Below are 24296 nucleotides of genomic sequence, written 5' to 3'. Positions count from 1 at the left end.
CCAGCACTGCACAATATTATAACGAACTTGTAAGAATTAGTCAATTATAATGCCCTGTTTCTTTTGTAAGGTGTTTTCGTCTATGCAGTCCTATGACCTTGGATGCTCATATGGAGGAGGCTCGGACACCGCAGCGGTCTTCAATGACGCCGGCCTTGCTTTCATTTCCAGCAGCACCTCAAATCATCAGATATCTCGGATGAGAAGGGGTAGGATAATGCTGAGGCGGTGGTGGCTCAGGTGATAGAAGGTTCAGGAGCCTGTTCGGCAACCTGAAGGTTGCATGTTCGAGCCCCACTCTGCCTGACTCCATCGATGTGTCTTTGAGCAAGAGACTTAACCCCGAATTGCTCCTGGTGGCAGGGTGGACCCCTGTGTGGTAGTCTCTGCCACCAGTGGGTGAATGGGTTAATGTGAGGCATACAATGTAAAGCACTTTGAGTGCTTGAAGAGGAAAGGCGCGATATAAATGCAGTCCATCAACCATTTACCATTAACTTATAACATTCATGTAACCCACATTCAAAAGGACTACTACCAACAAATAACATCTTAGGATTTACTTTAGCTTTAACACACGAGGCTGGCATGTCTTTGCCATATCTTGAAAACTAATTTCAAATGTCTAAAAGCTTTAAATCTTAAATTGTGTGGCACTCTGCTTTGTGACACTGGCAAGAAGTATTATTGTCCTGGTGCGTTTGATGACTGGTAATTGTCTGAAATGTTCCTCAGGCTTCAGCTGCGAATCTGGATTTCGGCGCCAGACACGCTCCTTGGACCTGCAGAAAAAAATGACTGAGAAAGGTACTCCAGTAGTCGTCCTCTGGTTGTGTCAGTTGAGACAACCTGGAGCAGATTGCTCAATTTATTTACTGCTAATGGTCTTAAATGTAGATCATGTAGGGTTGTGGCAAGAGTAGGTTTACAGGTCTGAACAAAACACAGTAAGATTTGCAGCTAAATATACACGCCACTACATTAGGAACGCCTGTTACAACTATTCATTAAGGCAAATTTCTGATCAGCCTCATCTTTCTCATCATCATGGTGGCAACTCGATGCATTTGAGCATGTAGACATGGCCGAGATGATCTGATAGAGTTCAAACCGAGCATTATAATGTGGAAGAAAGGTTATTTAAATGACTTTTAACATGGCATGGCTGTGGGTGCCGAAGGGCCTGATTTGAGAATGTCAGAAATGGCTGATCTACTGAGATATTCATGCACAACCATCTCTAGGGTTTAGAAAGAATGGTACGAAAAAGAAAAAAACATGCAGTGAGCAGCGATTCTGTGGGCTAAAATAGCTTGTTGATGGCAGAGGTCAGAGGAGAATAGCCATTATGGTTTGAGTTGATACAAAGGCAACATTAAGTAAAAAAAACACTAATTACAACCGAGGTATGCATAAGAGAATCCCTGATTACTCAGCACATCCAATCTTGAGGCAAATGGGCTACAGCTGCAGAAAACCACATTTGGTGCCACTCCTGTCAGCTAAGAACATGAGGCAACAATTTACACAGGCTCACCATAAACGGCACTAGAAGATCGGAAAAATGTTGCCTGGTCTGATGAGTCTTGATATCAACACTCAGGTAGAATGGTCAGAATTTGGCGTCAACAGCATGAAAACATGGGTCAACCCTGCTTTATATCAACATTTCAGGCTGGGGATATAATGGCATAAGGACATTTTCTTTGCACAATTTGGGCCAATTAGTACAGATTTATCTTTGTTGGAATGCCACAGCCTACCCGAGTTTTGTTGTAGGCAGTTCAGGCAGTTCTGAAGGCAAAAGGGGGTCCAACCCAGCATTAGAGGGGTGTTCCTAATGGAGTGGCTGGTGAGTGCATGTATATTGCTGGAAATTCAAAATGGTGGACAGGAAAAGTGTAATTCTGCTAGTCATGATGAATACTTACAAATGTACTTGAATGTGTTAAGATACAGCCTTTTTTATACGTTTTTGTAATCCATATATAAAAACTCCGGTTCACGTCATTGTGATGTAGTACCCTAATTATAAACAGTTGACTTTTTTAACCAACAGTGAAATGTTCCACTGTTAAGACATAACGACTTGGTCATTGCCATTTTGATAACAATAGATTTGTTCTAACAGTGGCCATGTCTTAATGCACTAAATTAGTTTTCAGAGCTGTTGTGTGATTAGTCACTGTTGCTACAGTAGGTTTTGAGGTTTTCAGCTGCCATTACATCAACGCACTAGAGGTGAAATTGAGCTGACTTGACAATGGCGCTCTGTGAGTGTCATTTGCATTTTCTAATACGATAACGGACTTCATGTGGATTTGCAGAAATGCGCTATGAAGACAAAAGGTTGCAGAAGTGCTGCCACAGCGGCCTGGTGCTGATCCCCATGCAGTTGACGTGCGAGGAGCGTGCAGAGAGGGTGCGCACGAGGCACGCACAGGACTGCGTTGATGCCTTCCTGGAGTGCTGTCGTGAGGGGAAATTGTTGAGGGACAAGAAGAGACTGGAGGACAAGCGCAAAGGACTTGGCAGATGTAATTTCTTTTTTAACAAAGAAAAAAACAGACGCATCCGTCTCAAAAATGGGTGCCACACTAACAAAATCAAATAATAGAAATAAAATAACTCAGCAACACTAAGCTCCCGTTTCTCTTATTTAATGTGTAACACCTGAAACGTTACACATTAAATAAGAGAAACGGAATCTTGGTGTAACTTTATTTTTTGCTATTAGTAGTACTTTTCTGTCATTACACATACCTGATGCTTTAATCCAAAGCAACTTAACCTTATATCGGGACAAGGTATCAGTTGCAGTCCCTGGCACATCACTTAGTTTGTGAGGGAGTTATGGAATCGTTTCTTCACCTTAACACTAAATTCACCTTGACACTAAATTCAATGTTAAATGAAATCACATCATAAAACACAACAATGCAAGATATATGCATACAAGCCTCGCAAAAGGAAATACACAGTGGATGAGCCTATAAAATGAATACATTTTTTGAAGACAAAAATATCTTTGTAAAATATTGACATTGCAATCCATTCATTGTGTGTAATCAAGATTTACATTTCTTACAGCTGCGAGTGCTGGAGACATTGAGGATTTCTTTGATAATGAAGTGCAGACAATCCGTCAGTACTTTCCACCGAGCTTTAACTTTGACGAAATTACTGTGGATGGCAAGAAAGAGTAAGTTGCACTCCTTTTACAATAAAATACAATACACAGTACAATACCATGCAATATGTATGTACTGTATACAGCACAATATCAGTAATAAGAAGTTGACTCAAAGTCACATACACACACACACACACACACACACACACACACACACACACGCACACACACATACACACACACACACACATTCACATTCCAAATCTGGTCGCTGCCGTATGACACCAATTGTCCAGGGTTCACATGAGAAAGTGCACACACACACACACACACACACACACACAGTAATAATAGTCCTATAAAAGACAAGTCAAGATGTGATCGTAACATGGCCTAATTTCATAATATCAACAAGATTTACTAGCGCAGGAAGGCCGTGTTCCACTTATCTGAAAGGTGTTATCAAATCTTAAAGGAACAGTCCACCCTTTTTAGATTTTCACATATTTGCTGTATTCAGTGGCGGAGCTAGACTTTTATCCTTGGGGTAGCAAGGGGGTGGCCAAGTGTATTTCAGGGGGGCAATGGTTTATAGACATAATGAGTCATGTACAGTCAACCTGTTTATGTCGTGTTTACTAATTTTTTATTTATTTCTACGTTGTCTTATGGATGTTGGTCTTGTCTTGTGTTGACATGTCATGACTGGTCATTTTTGTCTTATACTGTATACGTACACACACACACACACACACACACACACACACACACACACACACACACACACACACACACACACACACACACACACACACACACACTTCCAACATCAAACTTCCAGGGACTACAGATGAAAGCCAACCAGTCTGTGATTATTATAGAAATATCAGAACACAACAATAACAATCTATCCATTCAATGAAGGTTTCAGCCATAACTTTAGGCTACTGTAGATCAAATCCTTACACTTGTCTGCTGCCCTGAGGCTGTAGTCCATGTAGTTAGGCTACTGACTAGTAAGGCTACAGACGGTCATGAATTATCTATGCATTTTATTATGACACGGGCAAACGGTTCTGATCAAAGATACTGGTTTCATAAATCAGAAAGTTCTACACGGACATAGAAAAGACTGAAACAGTTTTACGTTTTCATCAGCAGCATTTTCAGCAGACATGGGCATGAAATCACAGAAATTAACACCTAAAAGCATCAATTTCACCCACCTGCAATTGTCTATTTACAGTCATGCTGGCTTCTAGCTGCCCTTCGTGACAAGCAATGACTTGTCCTTCATTCTGATTCATGAAACGGACATCGATTGACCAGTTTCTTTCATGAATGAACAGTGCTTGTGCAGCCTACCCACCGATATACGTCAGTCCAGTCGAGAATAAAATCCATCTCATGAGTTTTGAATCACAAGCGCAGCCTTTTCTCAAAGAATATGAACAAAGAACGCGACTATGCTTTTCTGTTTCACTCAGTGGTTCCTAGTTCTTCTTCTTTCACCATAGCTACACACACAGCCGGTTTACTGCTACACACATCCATTGACTTGAAAGGGGCTGTGAGGCAGGACGTGCATTGCACCATCTACTGTAGAGGAGGAACATCGCAGTCAAAGACTTCAAATCTGCAAATGTTTTTGCGGTGCCTTCAATCATCTGGGGGGGCAGTTGGGGTAGCCAATCAGATTTCGGGGGGGTCAATTGCTCCCCTAGCCACCCCTGTAGCTCCGCCCCTGGCTGTATTTCCAAGCATTATTCATGAATGTGCATATATTTTTTTGTCTATGTGTTTGCATTACCTAGTTTAACAGTACAGCCAAATTAAGAGTAGCATTTGAAATGTAATTATGAACTACTTTAAAATTAATGCAAAACAGCTATTTAATCCCGTCCCGTTATCACTTGTGGCTTGATGCTAATGCTCCCCATTTACTTCCAGTGAAATTATGCGAAGCTATGCTAATAATTCTGATCCAATAAATCTGAGTACTGAAAACACTGAGAAGAAAATTATATGAGTGATTCTACGATTCCCCTACGCTTTTGGCAAAAGCAAAATGTCAATTATCAGGGTTTTTTTCAACTAAATGACCTAGATGTTTACATAGTGTATATATTTAAGTTTCCAAACAAACAAATTGCCAAGCTTAATCTTAAATCATTTGATAAATACTCTAATGAAAGCGAACATTTGCTTGATTATTTTGTCAACAGTGTTATGGACAAATACTATGTCATTTCAAACATATATAAAAATACCATAAAGTTGAAAAAACTTGCGTTTGAAAGTGCTTATGTCCCTTAGCAATACTGTTGTCATTAATCTGTGCAACTGATATAGAAAATGTGATTGTTGAGCTTCATAAGTAGGATTTTATTCACTGTGATACAGACTGACACATTTTTCATTATAAATCCCTGTAACGTCTGATTTGAATTTAGTCACCCTCCTTACACAAGACTTCCTTCTCCAGAGATAATCCCTAGTGTCTGTTCATAGGATTTTTCCAACACATAAGGGATCAATAGCACAAAAACACTTTCAAAACAGTCAACCGTGTTACTCAACTGTGTTGCGGTCAACAGTGCAGGGGAACAAGTCGGCACTTTTTTAGGAGAAAAAACAGAGCAGACAAACCCATCTCCCTAGAACACAAATTATTTTGTTTGTTTGTCTGTCAATATGGAGATAAATTGGCAAAAACATACTCCTCCTCAACTGTCATAGCTAATTGTAACACCATTGACGGTTTTTATATAAATGACATGCACATTCATGAATAATGCTTGGAAATACAGCAAAAATTTGAAAATCAAAAAATGGTGGACTGTTCCTTTAAGGCTGCAAGAGAGGGATCTGCTGTGTGTATGCAGACACAGTTTCAACTTGAGGTCATGGAAGGCAAGTACAGATGCTAGAAGATGGTGCTGTCTGTTGTGGGCTGCGTTGTCATAATTTGAGGTGTCCTTGTCTGCCTGTCAGTTATCACTTGACGATGCCGGATTCCATCACGACGTGGGAGATTCAGTCAGTCAGCCTGTCTCAGAGCCATGGTAACCAACACACATTAGCTTATTGCCATGGTAACAAACACACATTAGCTAATTGCCATGGTAATAAACGCACATTAGCTTATTTCCATGGTAACAAACACACATTAGCTTATTACCATGGTAACAAACACACATTAGCTTATTGTCTCAGATGCATGGTAACAAAACACTCATTAGCTTAAGCCGGGCATACACCCTGCGATCTTGCCACGGTTTGTTGCACAGCTTTTTGGAATACCCACGACTGAAAATATCAAACAGTGTAGGGGGCCTAACCATGCCATGGTAACAAACACACATTAGCTTATTGTCTCAGTCTTCAGATCATACTATGTTATGCCATTACTAATGATTAGTTTACATTGATATTCTAACTGTGTTGGGGAACAGTTGTTTAAAATGTGTTGCCTTGTCTTTGTTCACTGTATTTGTCAGGCATTTGTGTTGCTGAACCTTTGGACATAAAAGTTTTCAAGGATGTCTTTCTGTCTTTGAGATTGCCCTACTCAGTGAAGCGTTTTGAACAGCTCTCTATCCCGGTTGTTGTTTACAACTATGGAAGTAATCGTCAAGAGGTACATTGTGGCATGTCTCAATGTTAAATGTTTTCAAATCATACGTATCTGTTTTCTTTTTCTTTTTTTAAAGGGACACTGTGCAGGAAATTGTCAAAAAAGGTACTGCAACTATGCTGCTCATTGAAACTGGGCTGCCTATTGAGACATTTGATCTTTACATGAAAGTTTACTAAGTAATAAACAAATATTTCCTAGTATGGTCCAAGTAGAGTCATTTTTGCAGCTAAAAATGGCTATTTTTTGAAATTCAAAATGGCGGTCCATCAAAGATCCCCCTTTTCATGTATGAAAAGTGCAATTTTTCCAGTCATAATGAAAACTTAGAATTTGATGGTGGTGGTAAGTATTCATGAAAAAGGTAACATTAGTGAATGAGCAGCATGAATTCTGGGAATAAACAACTAAAAATCTCACACCGTGTCCCTTTAAATCAATCCATGTTCAAACGAGTTGATTGTAGGCAGCTTGGATTCCTTTTGTATCTTGAAATCTTTCATCTGACTTCATCTGCACTAAGTCTGATGATGTGGGAGTCAGATCTGTTTAACGCAGTAGAGGACCTTCTGGATCTAACTCCCCTCCAGAATGAAATATCTGACTACCACATCGGAATCACAACTGACATAACCTGGAAATTGAGCTTCAAAGTTCAGTTACTAACAACTTAACTCCTTTGACTAAGATTACCTGCACGAATGAGGAGATGGTCTTTAGAGCAGAGTGTTGCAAGTTTGAATCCTACCCTTCCACCTCACTCCATGGCTGAGATGCCCTTGTGCAAGGCTAACCTAACCCCACTCTACTCCAGGAACAGTAATCAATGGCCTGTTCAAATAGCTGCATGTCGCTTTGGATAAAAGCGTCAGCAAAGTGTAATGTCATGCAATGTAATGAATGAGAATCTTCTATCCTTATTCTTTTCTCCAGTTAGCTATTCACATGAAGCAAGCAGAAGGACTGTGCTCTCCTGCCGCGAAAACCTCCAATTCTTATCAGAGGATCACAGTAGAAGCCAACTCTGCAACCACGGTTACATTTCCTGCTGTTCCGATGACGTTTGGTGAAATTCCAATAATGATTCAGCTTTACAGTACAGAAATAGAATTTGGCGTGGATGCCATTACAAAGATGCTGTCGGTGAAGGTAAATTACAGGACAAATATCAATTCTTTTTCGCTGTCAGCTTGCTTTGTCGCTTGAATCTTCCTCTTTTCTCTGTAGCCCGAGGGATTGTTGTCAACAAAAGAAGAGACATTTTATCTCAACATGGATGGTAATGTCACACACACACACACACGCCGTCTCAGCTTGCACAACTATACGTGTAGATTTAACTAACTTCATGAAGTAAATGTTTACCTCAGTGTAAAAGTCAACTCCTTTTACTGATGACAGAAATGCTGAGCTGACAAAGTCAATGCACTTCAATTGATAAAAATTTTACACAGGGGTATAATAGACCAGTGGTTCCCAACCTATGGGTCGGGACCCAACCTATGGGTCGCCAAAGATCCACGGAGGGTCGCGAAGCCCTCTTGATTTTATGGGGTTTGATTTTAATACCATATAGCCTATGTTTAAAATGGGTTTATGTAGCGTTGGGTCACCAAAGCTTACAATGATAAAAAATATGGGTCCCTGAAGAAAAAAGGTTGGGAACCACTGATATAGACCCTTAAAAGAAGATTACCGTATGTACATTTTTTAGTAGTTTACATAATTTCCAGAATTTATTCTGCTCATTCACAAAGGTTCTCTTTTTCACGTGTGTTTGCCACCAGCATCAATTTGCAAGTATTCATCCTTTCTTTTCATACAGAAATAGGTGGATCTTCACCCTGTCTGCCATTTTAAATGATCAGTTGTAGATTCAGTATGACTTTTTGGCTGCAAAACTTAAATGTGCTTTGATCAGACCAGTAAATGTTAATTTATTACTGAGTAAATATTCATCAAAAGATCAAATGTGTGAATAGACAGCATACATTTTGAAAATAAACGACGAAAATTGCATACTTTACATTTACATACAAAATTGCATTACATACTTTTTGAGCAGAAAATGTGACTAACAAAACTCAAACTTTTCTTTACCTGATTAGGAAGGTCGGATTCCAACTACATCATTCAGGGGGAGTTTCCCAATAACACAGTTCCCGACTCTGGCACCAATGTCTTCGTCAAGATAGAAGGTTCTAGATTCCATTCACATACTATAACATGAAATGTGTGTCAGCATGTATCAAGATGTTGATGCTGTTATTTCTGTAAAGCTACTGTATGTCAAATATATCATTTGTATTGGAAATGATATTAGAATACCAAATACTTTTGCAGCTTTCCTCTTTTGATTCACATACATACCAAACTATCCCATTTATCTATAGCAATTAAGCAATAGTAATAGGCCTACTATTTGTACAGTACAATATCATACATACCGATAGTTGTCATTCAATGTGCTTGATAAAGAGAAAGAAGAAAAATATCACAGATAGTATAAACTAAAGGGACTGTGCTTTTGCGATGTTATCCTGGCATGTCTCTCCAAATTGTCTCTGTTGCAGGGGAGATATTTGGCAAAACTTCAGCAGTGCCAATGCTGGAAGCCTCCAAAGTTAGGGGTCTGATAAATGCTCCCATGGGTTGTGCTGAGCAGACCATGATGCTGATGTCCCCAACCGCTCTATCGCTACGATACCTGGACGGTGGCAACCACTGGCATGACCTGCCCGCTGGGATGAGGGACAGGGCTATAGACTCAATGGAAAAAGGTACAGCAGTAGTGTTGTGTCAAATCGATTCTTTTGAACGGCTCCCTAGATGTGAACGTTGGGAACCAAGTCATAGCTAGGAGCCACTGTTTTCCATTTTGCGTTCATTTTTCTTTTTCATTTGTGCATGTGTCCTTCTCGTGAGTAGAGAACTTTAATTTGGGAACTAAGTGCCCATCTTAGAAAGTGGCAGAAACTGTATTTAAAAGGAGGAGGACAATCAGTTGTTGTTTGGACAGAATGACCTAGAGGTTGAATCAAAAATGCTATCTTCTTAAAGGTTAACCATAGACTTGTCAGTACCTGAGTTTTTTCCTTTAGCCTTTTCCGAGATCCTGGTCATTGTAATGGGGCAGGTGCTTGTTTACATTTCAAAAAAACATCTTGATTTATTACCAAAAACACCTAAAAGGTTAAGTAACATCAGCAGACAGCTAGCAAACATTAGCCTTGATCTCATTAGCCGCGCTTCAGCGGCCCGGGGCCGCCCGGGGCTCAGGAGAGTGGCCGGCTCGGAGCTGCCGGCCCCGGGCCATTTTTTGCCTGATCGGACTCATAGCCGACCCCAGGCACATTCAGGTACACGCCTTGTTTGTGAAACGTCAGTCGGGCACAGCCCACTTTCGCCCCAAATCACAGAAGGACAACAACAGAACAACGACAAAGAAGGAGAAGAAAATGGAGCAAACTCTGCTGGAGCAGGTCGCCGTTTGGCTCGTAGCCTACGGACAAAGACGACAAGAACTGCAAAGAAAATGGCTTGCCTTTCAAGAACAGTTTTATTACATGGCAAAGTTGTCGATTCAGAAGCTGTATGGGACGCAGCGCATGTTAAGAAGACAAAGACGCATGAAAATACGAGCAGCTCGACAACTGAGAGTGAACAGAAGGAGACGTGCGAACATGCCCAGTTAATCCCCCCAATCGCGCACAGAAGCATGAGCCCCGGACATAGCGAGACATGAATGTGCAGGTAATTGAATAAGTTACCATGTGAAAGGAGACCAAATCCCGGAGACATAGCACCTTCATCAGTTGCTATAGAAAATTATGAGCCCCGGACATAGCGACACACCCCCTCGTTGCGGCGTGCCACCTGTCTATTCATTCATGTTATTTCCATCCATTTGACATTAAAGCCCTTGTGTAAATTTCAAACTGTGTTTGGCGATCTGTCTGAAACGTGCGATATAGCCTACCAGACCTTCGGCGATAATAGCGCAAAAGCTAAATAAGCCGACATAAATGTCATGTGTGAGTATTTGTGAGACACTTTTTATTGGTGTCCAGTGGAAAGCATGCCAAATCACGATAATGGCACAAGAGTTGGCGGCTAAAAGCAGAAAAAAGCCGACATGACTTAGCTATGACATCCCAAGTTTAAGTGTAGTGGTGCCCATGATGCCCTGATAACAACAAAAAAGTTATGTTGGCTAAATAACTTTAAAAACACAAACAGAAGTGCCAAGGTTGCATCTTATGAAATTATGCCATAAGAAAGCCAAACACCCCAAACTAATGCTTAACCATAATTTGCCCAGAATTTAGCGATAGGCCTAAGTCCCCCATGCAGCCACATTATTACACAGAGGTTGACCCCGCCTCCGAGCCTCGGTGGTGCTTGATGGCCCATCGAATTCGACGGGCCAGGGAAAGCGGCCCTTAGCCCCACAACCTGGCCCGGCGGCCATCTTTAGCACCTAGCCCCCTTTTGATGAGATCACCGTCAGCCCCCTTTTGTCCGGGCCAGCCCGGGGCTGGCCCTGCAATGAGACTAAGGCTATTGATACTAGGGGTGGGTATTGGCAAAGGGTTCACGATTCGATGCGCATCACGATACACATGCCACGATGCGATTCTATCACGATGCATTGCGATTCATGTACTACTGTGATGCATTGCGATATTTACTTCAGTAAATGTGTAAAATACAGCTGATTTGTCAGTTGCTGTGTAGCTTTCTTAAGTCAGTTCATTCTATTTAAGCATTATATCATCTGGGAGAGAGCTTACATCACAACAGAAATATTACCTATTCTCTACTGAACAAAATAACCCGTGGCAAATCGAATTTTATTGTTATCAAATAATCAATTGTCATGAATCCATGCAGTATATTGAGAAAATAAGTATCACGATACCTTGTCATGAATCGATGCATTGTATCGTGAGAGTAAGTATCGCGATGCATCGATATGACGATTATTTTGCACACCCCTAATTGATACCTTTTGGGAAAATATTTGGAGTAGGCCCATGTTAAGATTTTTTAAAATGTAAACAAAAGCTGCCCCCATTAGAATAACTCAGATCTCGGAAAGGGCTGAGCTGATAAATGCGGCATCACCTGTTACTAACAAGTCAACGGTAGCGTGAGCAATACAACAGCATATTGAAATTGGCTTAAGTGGTCCTTTAACAGTAAACAGGCCTAAAAATTCTTGAATGACTCTTCTGCCACTGTATTATTCAAATTGTGGCGGTCTATGTATTAGATGCATAGATTTTTTAAATTCATGTTTTTGAGTGATTCTACGATTCGGCTGTGCTTTTAAGTCCATGGATTTTATTTGCCAATTCCACTATTAACTGCATCCAATGATGTTTTGGACATTAGCACACATTTATCTTTCATATAATACAGAAAGTGTAGACATGGCATTATTTCCTTCAGCAAGAATGAATATTTAATACTGGTTTTGGACATTTTCATGCCGTCCTGTTTTCCAAATGTCAGATTCAGTCTTCATATTAGCATGTAAAGATACTTGTTTTGCCCAAGACGATTGCAAATGTTGATTCACAGTAATCATCACAATATGACAAAACTGTCAGAAAGACCACTGTGCTTTCCATTATACATGAAATTTGCCATTTTGTGTGTGTCCACGAAAACTGTGTTAACCGCGTCACGGTCTGAAACCCCCTCCATAAATCAGTAATGGTTTGGTCTTAGGCCATACAAATAACATCACGTGATGTTACAACCTCTTTGGCAGGATATGGGAAGACTTTTTGGTAAGTTTTGAGCTCCATCCTTCCATAATTTAATCCATTCTTTTTCATGTTCTCATAGCGGGAAATTGCCTGTCAACTGTGTTATCAACATATTCATAAGAATCTGAATTAGAAATCACATGTAGAAAAACACAGATAAAGCATACAAATACATGAATTGATTAAGGTGTTGTGGTGGAACTGTGGAGGTCCACAGTTAGTACAACACCATAAAAATGGCTGAAATGTCAAGCCGTGTTACCGTCGATGTTGTTACGCATCAGCTATGACAGTTGAGGAGGAGTATGTTTTTGCCAATTTATCTCCATATTGACAGACAAACAAACAAAATAATTTGTGTTCTAGGGAGATGGGTTTGCCTGCTCTGTTTTTTTCTCCTAAAAAAGTGTCGACTTGTTCCCCTGCACTGTAACACGGTTGACTGTTTTGAAAGTGTTTTTGTGCTATTGATCCCTTATGTGTTGGAAAAATCCTACGAACAGACACTAGGGATTATCTCTGGAGAAGGAAGTCTTGTGTAAGGAGAGTGACTTAATTCAAATCAGACGTTACAGGGATTTATAATGAAAAATGTGTCAGTCTGTATCACAGTGAATCATAAAATCCTACTTTTGCTACTTATGAAGCTCAACAATCACATTTTCTATATCAGTTGCACAGATTAATGACAACATTATTGTTAAGGGACATAAGCACTTTCAAATGTATGTTGTTTCAACTCTGTAGTATTTTTATATATGTTTGAAATGACATAGTATTTGTCCATAACACTGACAAAATAATCAAGCAAATGTTCGCTTTCATTAGAGTATTTATCAAATGATTTAAGATTAAGCTTGGCAATTAGTTTGTTTGGAAACTTAAATATATACACTATGTAAACATCTAGGTCATCTAGGTCATTTAGTTGAAAAAAAATACTGATAATTGACATTTTGCTTTTGCCAAAAGCGCAGTCGAATCGTAGAATAACTCTTATATTTGTGACATTGTTTTCATTTTGCTCAGCAATTAATCTCTATTATGTTTTTTAGGTTACGAGAGAATTCTTACCTACAAAAAAAATGACGGGTCATACGGGGCCTGGCGTGAGTACCCAAGCAGCACCTGGTGAGCGTTTTCTCCTGTATTCCACCAAGTAGTGTACTGTGTTTTTATTTTAGGAATGATTGTATTTTTAATACCATTACCACTTATTTCTTTCCTTATCTCTCCTCTTTTGTGGACCAGAACACCATTTTAACATGCACATCATTCATTCTCCTAGCCTTGCGTAAAATCTCTATCACAGACACTTCCACATGCATACATGAAGCTAACACCCCCCCCATTACAGACACGCACACACACACTGTATACAGTATGCCTCCCAATCCATGCCTCAACACATTCTCCTTTTTTTTCTTAACTTGACATCCCCACGGTTTGTCCATAGCATTTCCACCAACCTCTGCTCTTGTTCATGTTTATTGGTGTCAGTGTGCTATGTTTTTTTTTAGTCAGGTCTGTATCATGTCCTATCTATACTTACTTACTACTTACTACAATAACAGTAATGAAAAAGGAAAGTTTGTGATAGTGCACCTATGCCGCCATTGTAGAGGTGAGTGGGTGCTACAGCAGAAGCTTAAATTTCTTGCATCAGCAGCAAGTTTTCAACTTTTTTTTTCTTAACAGGGCAGTCATGGGTGAGCGGTTAGGGCGTCAGACTTGCATCCCAGAGGTTGCCGGTTCGACTCCTGACCCGCCAGGTTGGTGGGGGGAGTAATCAACCAGTGCTCTCCCCCATCCTCCTCCATGACTGAGGTACCCTGAGCATGGTACCGTCCCACCGCACTGCTCCCCATGGGGCGCCACTGAGGGCTGCCCCCTTGCACGGGTGAGGCATAAATGCAATTTCGTTGTGTGCAGTGTTCACTTGTGTGCTGTGGAGTGCTGTGTCACAATGACAATGGGAGTTGGAGTTTCCCAATGGGCTTTCACTTTTCACTAACCACTCTATTTCATCACAAACTTTCTGACAACAGGGCTTTAAAGGTGCAGTGCATAGGATGGTGGCCAGAATATGAATTGCAACTATATTGCTCATTGGAACAGTGCTGCCTATTGCCAAATTTGATCTCTCCCTGAATATTTACTAAATAAACCAATATTTTCTAGTATAATACCAAAGTACAGTAAGTTTTGCAGCTAAAATGTCTAGATCTGTAAATTCAATATGGCAGACATGGAGAAGATTCACCTTTGTATGAAAAGTGCAATTTTCCCAGTCATAATGAATACTTCGAATTTGATGGTGGTGGTAAGTATTCAAGAAGAGTGTAACTTTTGTGAATGGGTTGCTTGAATTCTGGAAAGAAATTGCAAAACATATTACATGGTGCACCTTTAAATGCAGTATACTTCCCATTAAACGTCTTGACAAAATAAAATAGACATATTTTTCTGTCATAGGCTAACTGCCCTGGTGGTGAAGGTGCTGTCACTTCTGGCCGCGCGCCAAAACAACGTGGAGCAGGCAAGACCAGAGAAGGTCATAACAGAGAGGGACATCCAGCAGTCAGTTCAGTACCTTCTCAATATACAGAAGAAAGATGGATCCTTTTCTGACCCTAACCCTGTCATTCATCGGGAAATGCAGGTAGACAGCATTTGTTGAACATATTTCCTGCGTATTATATACAGCATGTCCCAGAAGTGAGTACACCCCTCACATTTCTGCAGATTTGTAAGGGACAACAGTAAAGAAATCTCCCTTTGACACAACGACTAGACACTCAGCTCATCCCACGAGACGAGATACGAGATTGGGTTCACGAGATCGAGTCGAGACGAAATTTTAAGAAAACTACAAATTGTTCTGACATTCGTTGGCTTCCTACTTTCCACATCGCTAAACACATATACTGCTGACTAGCCAGTATTTATACCGTGTACCAGACGGTAATACCTCACTGACGGTGTCAAACAGTAAATTGGCCACACCCCTTCTCTACTGATAATTTCCGAAGTTTAGTAGATCTTAATAACACAGTTTCGTTTTCAGTGTTTGAAGAACCTGTGATATTTAGATTGGTTACCAAAGGATGGAAATATGAATAAGTTATGATTTATTTTCCGATTTCCACATGACTGTTACAGTTTACAGTCTGCCAGTCCAGATTCACTTGCTCTGTGGTTATTGACTTGGGTTACGAACAGACTCCACCAAGTGGTAAGGAAGAGAACTGCAGCTAACAGAAGCAGTTTTGTTTTGATGGCATTGATTTGTTAGAACTACCGGTATATCTCCTTATAGTCGAAATAATATTATTATCATACATATATTTATATGTGGCACATTTAGGATGTAGCCTATGTAATGTCTGAAGAAATGGAACAAAATAATTACCACACAAGATTCTGATGTGACCAGTGCTGGGTGTGTAGGCTAAACTGTGGATTAAAGTGGAGTGATTGCAAGAAACAAAGACATTTGCTGCAACGAAGACAGCGTTTTAAGGTAGGCCTACACCGTTTAATACATTTTGTTGACTTATGGTTGTGCTTTGAAGCAGCTAGGTTTTGCTTATTTGCTGTATGGTGGGTTTATTGCACAATGTAGACAGACTTTTTGTAAGCTATAGCCTACTCTTCTAAAAATCCCCACACTCAAAACTTTGTGCCCGTGCTCATCCTGTCTTCCTTAAACGATATTTCAATAGGCCTACAAACTGTCAAAATGACAGTGGAGTGCACATTTGCATGGAACAGTAGCGTGATGTAGCCTAACCTGCAACTAGTTCTAATGCTTTGGACTGTGATGATGGCTGCAGTGGTGTAGTCTACTTTTTGAAGTGGGTATACTGTATATTTGAGCATTTTTTGATGTGGGTATTGTTGAAGTTTACCGTCTTGGTCTAGACTTCTTGCATGTTCAAAATCCGAGTCAAAGGAATCAAAAACTCCAAAAGCCAAATTAATCTATTTATTTTCTAAAATTACCAAATAACAAAATGACCACCACTGGTAATATCCAGAATACCAGCAATGGCCCATACACAGTAAACACTACAGCTTTCCAGAACTGCAGAGTCTACTACATAAAAATGACAATGGCAACGAAAGCATTACGGAACGTTCCGGAGATCCTAACCTTCTCTCGCCCTGACCGATAACAAAAATTAGGACCTGCTGAATATCCCCTATCTGTTGGTATTTATGGTTTGTGGGTGTATGGGTGTGGTTATGTGTAAGCAATTACGTGATTTGTTAGTTAACCCAGAATATGCCTAATCTGTGTCGATTGTAAGCTGCTGTCTTCATTTCCGGGTGGGCCTTGATTTCATCACTCTAGGTCTTCATGACCTCATCTGTGGACTTCCTGAGTTCTGTAACTTTAATCAAGCAATACACATACAACAGCACATTCTTTTGACATATTTGAGGGTCCTTGGCTCTGAAAAGATTGAAATCCAATGTTAGTCGTTTGCCCATTGTCACCTACTCCTGGCCTCCTAAAAAGGATTAAGTCAAATAGTTTCGCTTCTGAGTGACATCACTGTATCCTGTGTCCTAGAAAGAATGATACTTCAAGGAGTTTGGTATGGACTTCAGACTTATTCCGAAAATAAGCTATCAGTTAATCAAACATCACATGACAGCTTTCAGCTTGTCTCACAACAATGTTTGATGACCTCTGTAGGCTCTCCTAAAAAGAATGGGCAATTACTCAATATCCTCATCTCATGATTGTCACATGGGGTCATTGGGCCTACTCAATGGTTTGAGTGCCCACCAACAAGACATTTATTTTAATGTTTTTAATCATAACCAAATATTGTAGAATTTCCTGCAAACACAAATGAATACCTGAACAACTTGCTGTAAGACAATGCATTATATTTCAGGACCTCAGAATCTAGCCTATTTTCCAACAGTATACTGTATATATTTGTGCTATTCTAAATAATGGATCAATCAATTTTAAGTGGGTATACTGTAATCCCTGAAATTTTGAAATGGCTGCGTATACCTGCGTTTTACGTAGGGCCTAGACTACACCACTGGCTGTGCATTTCATCAAGGTGTAGGCTACAATTCTCCACTTCAGGTTGATATTTTGACAACACTAATGTCCACATGTACTGTAGTACGACTGCAGATTTCGTGGTTTTTGTGTTTTTAGTTAGGAAACCATGTTGTTCGCTTTGGGTTTTTAATTTTTTTTTTAAAGGGCCGCCAAGGGGAAAATTGTCCCGGTGGGAAAAGTCCTCCCACTCCGCCCCTGCTTCCAGGTAGACTGCATCTACAGGCCAGAGATGATCTGAGAAAATGAAGGTTGCTGATCATCAGGGCTGTCAAAAACCTCTCTGAATCAATGACCGTTAAACTAATCCTCCTGTCAACGTTCCCGTTGCACAGCTGTCCTTCACTGCTTGCGTAGGCCTATATTTTCATAAAATGTGAAAAGATGTCAAATAACATCATCTGAAAATCGTGGTTGAGCAAGGGGGAAATGTTAGGTTTGTGCGTGATGCTCGTGAATAAACCACAAATACACATTGGGCGCTATGCAAATACAATCAAGTGTGAAGGATAGGCATAAATAATCACATTGAATCTCAACTCGTTGCAAAGGTTAAATCGGTTTATAGGCCTATGTTAGTAAATTCATCTTCTACTACTCACAAAGGGCGCCCTACTCAATATGATGGTGGCGCGCCCTGGCGCTTGAGATATCTATACGAAATCATCTCACGAGGTAGTGACTGAGCATCACAAAATATTCTTCGCACATTCATCGCAGAGCTGCAGTGTACCAACGTTTCGTAATAGTGTAGCAACGATGATGGCAAAGTTGGAATGTGCCCAAAGAAACCATGCAAGGAATACTGAACCACAGCCTACAGTAGGCTATAGCTTACTTCATACTTCCAGGTCACCCAAATTTGTGGTCCTAATTAAATGAAAGACGCAATTCGAAGGGCATTTTTCTTCATTGCTTTTTTCTTTTTCTAAGACTCAGTGTTTAAATTTCAGTACGAAACAGATATCAAAACATGGCGCTGGATTTCATTTCACATGTGATTTTCAGGCGTAAAACATCACAAATGAGTCCTTTTTCATTTTTCATGCGACTTCCAAAATTGAAAAATGAATGAACGAAAAAATACACGGACCATCTATCTATCTTTCAAAATGGAAATGTAGGCTATTTGCCAATGTAAGCCTGTATTGGAGTAGCCTATTATTCAATGTAGGCCTAATGAAACAAATATCTAATATCTAAGATTGAACTGAAACTGAAATATTGAACAGGCAACACGTGGCGGTCGGCTTTTTGATAGGTGCTTTTATCAGCGAAGCACACAGTCAGTTCACGTGGCATTGATCATTGAACGCTGATAGATGGTCAGGATAACAATGTGTTAGGCCTATGATATTTTTTATAACCTTGCGAGCTTCCAAGGCGAGCATACTTCGTGAGAGAGCGCGCAATGAGGGCTGTGGAACTTGCTACCGCAACATGCTGCTTGAGAGCCGCATATTGAGGGCTGTAGAACTGTGTACTGAAAATGTCCATTCAGAAGTTGATGTCTAGAGTAATTTTGTTTTGTTTCAAATTGACCAGCACATATGAATTGAAGGTTGTATCTTGGAGTGAATGGCATACTATCACTCATTATGAGTGATTGTGGAAACTTTCTGTATCACAAATCTCGCCAGACAGATTTTTAATGTGACAAGAAATCTCAACTTTAATCTCGTGAGATCTCGTGACTCGTGTCACACCCCTAGTAGCCAGCATAGAAATTATACAGTCGCTTCAATTTGTTGTTCACTCAAATAATTTGAAATATAGCCATTAATGTCTCAAAATGTACCTCACACAAGTGAGTATAGCCTATGTTAAAATCCATGGCTGGATTGGCCATATGGCATACAGGGCATTTACCCGGTGGACAGTTCATTATTTTTGGCCTGGCCTCCCCTTCAATGGTATCACTCCCCATGCCACTACAGAGGCCTCTCCAAGACAGGGGGATATAATTGAAGGATTTGGCTGTTACAGTTAACATTTCTCATCTACAGTATGTCGTCATAAGCTTCATTGTCTCTCTGGATGCCTGGTTGACTAGTCTCCGACAGTTAAAAAAAAAAATCCAGTCCAGCCCTGTTAAAATCCAATAGAGAGGACCATGATCTGCTTCTGTGGTCAAAGTACATGTTGACATGCATGGCATGGGGTTTTTTTTGGTGAAATTCAGCTTTCCAATGTTGACGACATTCATGCAGCCCCACCCATGTCAGTCCCATTACCATGGTTGATTTTTTACGGATGGGACACTTTTCTTTGTACAAGTCACTTTGTACCACCACACATGCTTGACACCATCTAAAGTAAATTTTATATCTTGGTCTCATCAGAGACAAACAGAGTAAGAATATGGGTTGCTAGAACCATGATGTGTGGTCTGATGACGGTTTGGCTATATGTTTCTGGGAGAATGATCTATAAGATGTGCACTGGCTACTGTTAATTGTGTCAAAGTTACATTTCTTCAATGTTGTCCCATACAAAGATATACTTGGAAACCTCAAGAAATGTGAGGGGTGCACTCACTTCTGTGACATACTGTATACTTTTGGGGAAATAAACATTGAATGTGTTTTAGTAGGTTTTACTGGACTATCATTGATGTGAATTTTAATGTTTTTAGGTTCAAATATCTTTCATCAATAGTCCTACTGGACAAGTAGTGGTGTGTGACAAGTAGTTAGTGATTTCCATACCAATTCCACTTGCAGTGTATTCAGTTTGAGAAACTGTTTTGCTGATGCCATTGTTGCATAATTGAGTACCTCTCACAGAGAACCCAAGGTCTTTCATCAATGCCCCCCCAACTGCAAATAACTTTTCTTACAAATAATGTGGATGCATGTGTTTTTCTCTTTGCTGTATTTTAGTTTCATAAATGATTTGCATACAACAGATATTAACCACTGTAGTTATTAATTGATTAAGATTGCATGTTACTCGGGCTTGCATGCCCACCTACCTGTCTCTCTGTTCCATTCACTTCCTGTCACCATCTTCGACTCTTCTGTCACATAAAGGCATAAAAGATTTTTTTAAAAAGATTGCATGTTTCTGCTGTTGCACCACAGGGAGGGATTGGAGGAGAGGAAGAGCAGGTGTCCCTCACAGCCTTCATCACCGTGGCAATCCATCACTCCCTTCCTTTCCTGCGAGGAGCAAAAGAGCTGAAGGAGAAAGCGGTAGGAGAATTTCCATTTTCCTGACCACACCTCATACAAGGACAGTTTCTAGCAGCAGTAATGCTGAAAGTTAACGCAAGTAGGCCTAGTTAAGCTAATTTATTATATGGTTGTGACGTCATCTGTCGAATGCTCCATTCATTTCAACGGGGCTCCCCAACGTTCGGACGTCTGTTATTTTTCGATAACGGACGGGTTGGTCTATAACAGACCGCTGTCAATGGCAACAAGACTTTTCACTGCTAAAGCGACTTTTCAACAAGACTCTAATCAGCTGCTGTGATAGACAGCACCCGTTGTCCTGGCTACCGCTGTCAATGGCAACAAGACGTTCACTGCTAAAGCCACTGGCTTGTATACAAGTCAGTGGCTAAAGCGAATGTTTCATATCACTCCGCAGGGGGTCCGGTCTTTTGTCACTCTAATCAGCTGCTGCGATAGACAACACCTGTTGTCCTGGCTAGCCTACCTAGCTGTTGCCTAGCGGTGTTCCACAACGGCACTGTTTTGTTTTGCGCAGCAACAATCTTAACATTAAATAGGTCTAAAGAAATGTCCCCGCATGTGTGAATCATTTAAGTATATCCATATAATAAGCGGGTTAACTTTCGGCGAGTCGGTCGCTTTGTGGAATAGCAGCACTTCAGAGAGAACAAGACCCCTCCGCTCCGCGTCGGGGTCTAAAGATTCTCTCTGTCGTGCTGCTATTCCACGGTAGCGACCTTCTCGCCGAACGTTAACCCTTACATAACATGGCATCATACTACTGTGTTTGGATAACACGCTGACTTGAACCGTCTATTGCGTTTGCGCATCACAACTTTGCATGTGAACTTGTGCTCCTCAAGGCCCTGTGACATGTTAGGGGTTGGGGTGGTTTTGGTCAAGGCACAATTTTGGCATTTCCTTTGCTTAATTTGCTGTTGTTGGTAGAAGTACAGCGGCAGAAATGTTTGACATGTTAGGGTTAGGGATGGTTTTGGTCAGGGTACAGCAGAGCGTTTTTGTCTTTAGCTACAGAAATTAGCTGCGGGCAATATAAATTTGCCGGGATGGGGGGCAAATCGTGTGAACCTGGTCACATGACAAAAGTGCTTTGCCGCGGCGTTGTAGAGCAGGACTGAACATGCAAAGTTCAATGCCAAATGCACTAGCATGAAATACTTCCACCTTTACATGATGCCACACTGAATAAGAAATTAACCAACTGAAAAGCTTCTATTCTGTATGTCAGAAAAAGATAAGGAATACTATGTGCACCCTTTATGTATTCTATATCAATCTCGATTTTGTAGGAGTCCAGCATCTCTAACTCTACAGAATACCTCCTGGCTCGAGTGGAGCACATAGAGAGCCCTTTTGCACTTGCCATCACAGCCTACTGCCTGTCGACCTGCACCTGTGAACGCAGTCTGTCACGGTCCGCCTGGGAAAAACTCAAGAGCAAGGTCACAAAAGGTGTGCTGTCTTTACAAATTTTGGTGAGGGATTTATTACTCTCAAGTTTGAAATATCTGCTACGTTTGTTGAGGTGTTTCGATGAGTGCATGGTTCAAAGCAAGAACAATATGATGGGACACCACGATTGGATATATTTTGCAGATATAATGAAATGAATAATGGTTAAGTTAATTGAAATATACTGTAAGTGTGTGTGTGTGTGTGTGTGTGTGTGTGTGTGTGTGTGTGTGTGTGTGTGTGTGTGTGTGTGTGTGTGTGTGTGTGTGTGTGTGTGTGTGTGTGTGTGTGTGTGTGTGTGTGTGTGTGTTGAACCCCGGACAATAGGCGCCATACGGCAGCCTCCAGAGCTGGTGTAGGAATGTGTGAATGTGTATGTGTATTTTGAAAGCGCTTTGAATCAATTTCATAGTTGTGATACTGCGCTTTATACATGTAAATACATTTTGTGTTGTATTGAATTGTAAAATAACTGTTGTTTGTTTATTTGTTCTGTTGTGTCTACAATATTGTTACTGTATGTCTTTTTAAAAGTAGTTTACATCTGCAGAAAAAAAACATATTTTCTGTATTTTTGTTTTACGGAATATGTACTCGCAGAATTCAGTGAAATGAACACGGCCCCCTTCACAGATTCTGACTTAATTACCACGGAAGTTCTTTATCCATGTTGCCACAGCTCCAGTCTTTTATTTCAACGTTTTTCTCTTGTAAAATGTTCTGACTAAAAAAATGGGGGAGGTGGAATCTTAATTAAGAGGCTTTAGTGAAGGGTTTTGATCTGGGCATAGTTTATATTGCTATTGCATTGGTATTGACCAAATGGAAAATATTTTATTTTCCAAGTGGCCTTGTTGATAGTCATGAAATTCTGTGAGGCCATGATTTATGTCTGTGTTCCTCATTCCATCAGAGGGTGAATGCAAAGTTTGGCGTGCAAGTTTTGACCTGGATGAGCGAGGGTCCAGGTACATAACAGCTGAGGCTCTAACGGTGGAGACCACTGCCTACGCGTTGATGACTGCTGTGGCCCAGGAAGACGCAGAATGGGCAAACGATGCAGCCTGCTATCTGGCCACACGCGAGAACTACAGAGGGGGCTGGAAGTCCACACAGGTTAGCCCAATGTTCATGTTAAGAGTTATTTCACCACATTAGAGCTTCATTCACGATACACTTATACACCTCTTATTTAGACCAATGAACTATCCTTGTATTACTATCTGTTTCAGGAGATTGATTTGTGTGTTTCATCTTAGCCTTAAATAAATTAATCAGTATGCCTCATGAAAGCGAAAGTGAAAGCCCAACTGTGAAACTCCAACTCCCATTGTCATTGTGATACAGCACTCCACAGCACACAAGTGTACATTACACACTGCACACAACGAAATTGCAGGGGGTAGCCCCCAATGGCACCCGAAAGGGAGCAGTGTGGTGGGACGGTACCATGCTCAGGGTACCTCAGTCATGGAGGAGGATGGCGGAGAGCACTCCTTAATTACTCGCCCCACCAACCTGGCGACGGGAGTCGAACCGGCAACCTTTGGACTAAGTCTGACGTCCTAACCGCTTATCCATGCCTGTCCTCCTTTTAAATCGAATAAAATTTGAGTCAGTAAGAAATTGTAAAACTTAAGAAAATGTTAATCTCCAGACTACCTTCATAAAATAATATACACTTAAACAATGTTCGACAACTTGTGATCATCATAACTTCCAGGACACCATCGTGGCTCTGGAGGCCCTCATGAGATATGCCACGAGCCAGCCGGAGTCTCCTATCAGTCGGATGAATGTGCTCTTCCAGGTGCCAGGAAAGTCTGTAAGCGAAACGCTCGCTACGGATGCCAGTGGGCTCTCTGTGGAGACCGATCTGAAGGTATTTTCCTCCTTTGTGATTATCAGATAATTTACAACCACTAGGGGCTGCCAATGAGGTTTGCAGGTGTGTGTGTGTATGTTTCTGTTCACCAAACGGTGCAGGTGCGCTCTCTGAGAGCTTTTC

At 40.8% G+C, this 24296-nt stretch overlaps 1 protein-coding gene across 1 annotated transcript in view; it reads left to right on the top strand.

Moving 5' to 3' along the window:
• The window catches only part of c4b (complement C4B (Chido/Rodgers blood group)), a 44529-nt gene that overhangs the window by 9707 nt on the left and 10526 nt on the right, over positions 1-24296 (top strand). The window contains exons 15-30 of the mRNA XM_063199795.1: positions 71-209; positions 736-807; positions 2328-2537; positions 3091-3202; positions 6128-6198; positions 6634-6773; positions 7704-7919; positions 7998-8049; positions 8879-8968; positions 9344-9550; positions 13603-13678; positions 15023-15209; positions 20720-20830; positions 22126-22288; positions 23202-23404; positions 24012-24170. Coding sequence (XP_063055865.1) covers positions 71-209; positions 736-807; positions 2328-2537; positions 3091-3202; positions 6128-6198; positions 6634-6773; positions 7704-7919; positions 7998-8049; positions 8879-8968; positions 9344-9550; positions 13603-13678; positions 15023-15209; positions 20720-20830; positions 22126-22288; positions 23202-23404; positions 24012-24170 — 2208 coding nt within the window. The remainder of the gene's footprint in view (positions 1-70; positions 210-735; positions 808-2327; positions 2538-3090; positions 3203-6127; positions 6199-6633; positions 6774-7703; positions 7920-7997; positions 8050-8878; positions 8969-9343; positions 9551-13602; positions 13679-15022; positions 15210-20719; positions 20831-22125; positions 22289-23201; positions 23405-24011; positions 24171-24296) is intronic.

This window comes from Engraulis encrasicolus, chromosome 5 (assembly GCF_034702125.1).
Source record: "Engraulis encrasicolus isolate BLACKSEA-1 chromosome 5, IST_EnEncr_1.0, whole genome shotgun sequence".
NCBI lineage: Eukaryota > Metazoa > Chordata > Actinopteri > Clupeiformes > Engraulidae > Engraulis > Engraulis encrasicolus.
This window is presented reverse-complemented; position numbering and strand designations above follow the sequence as displayed.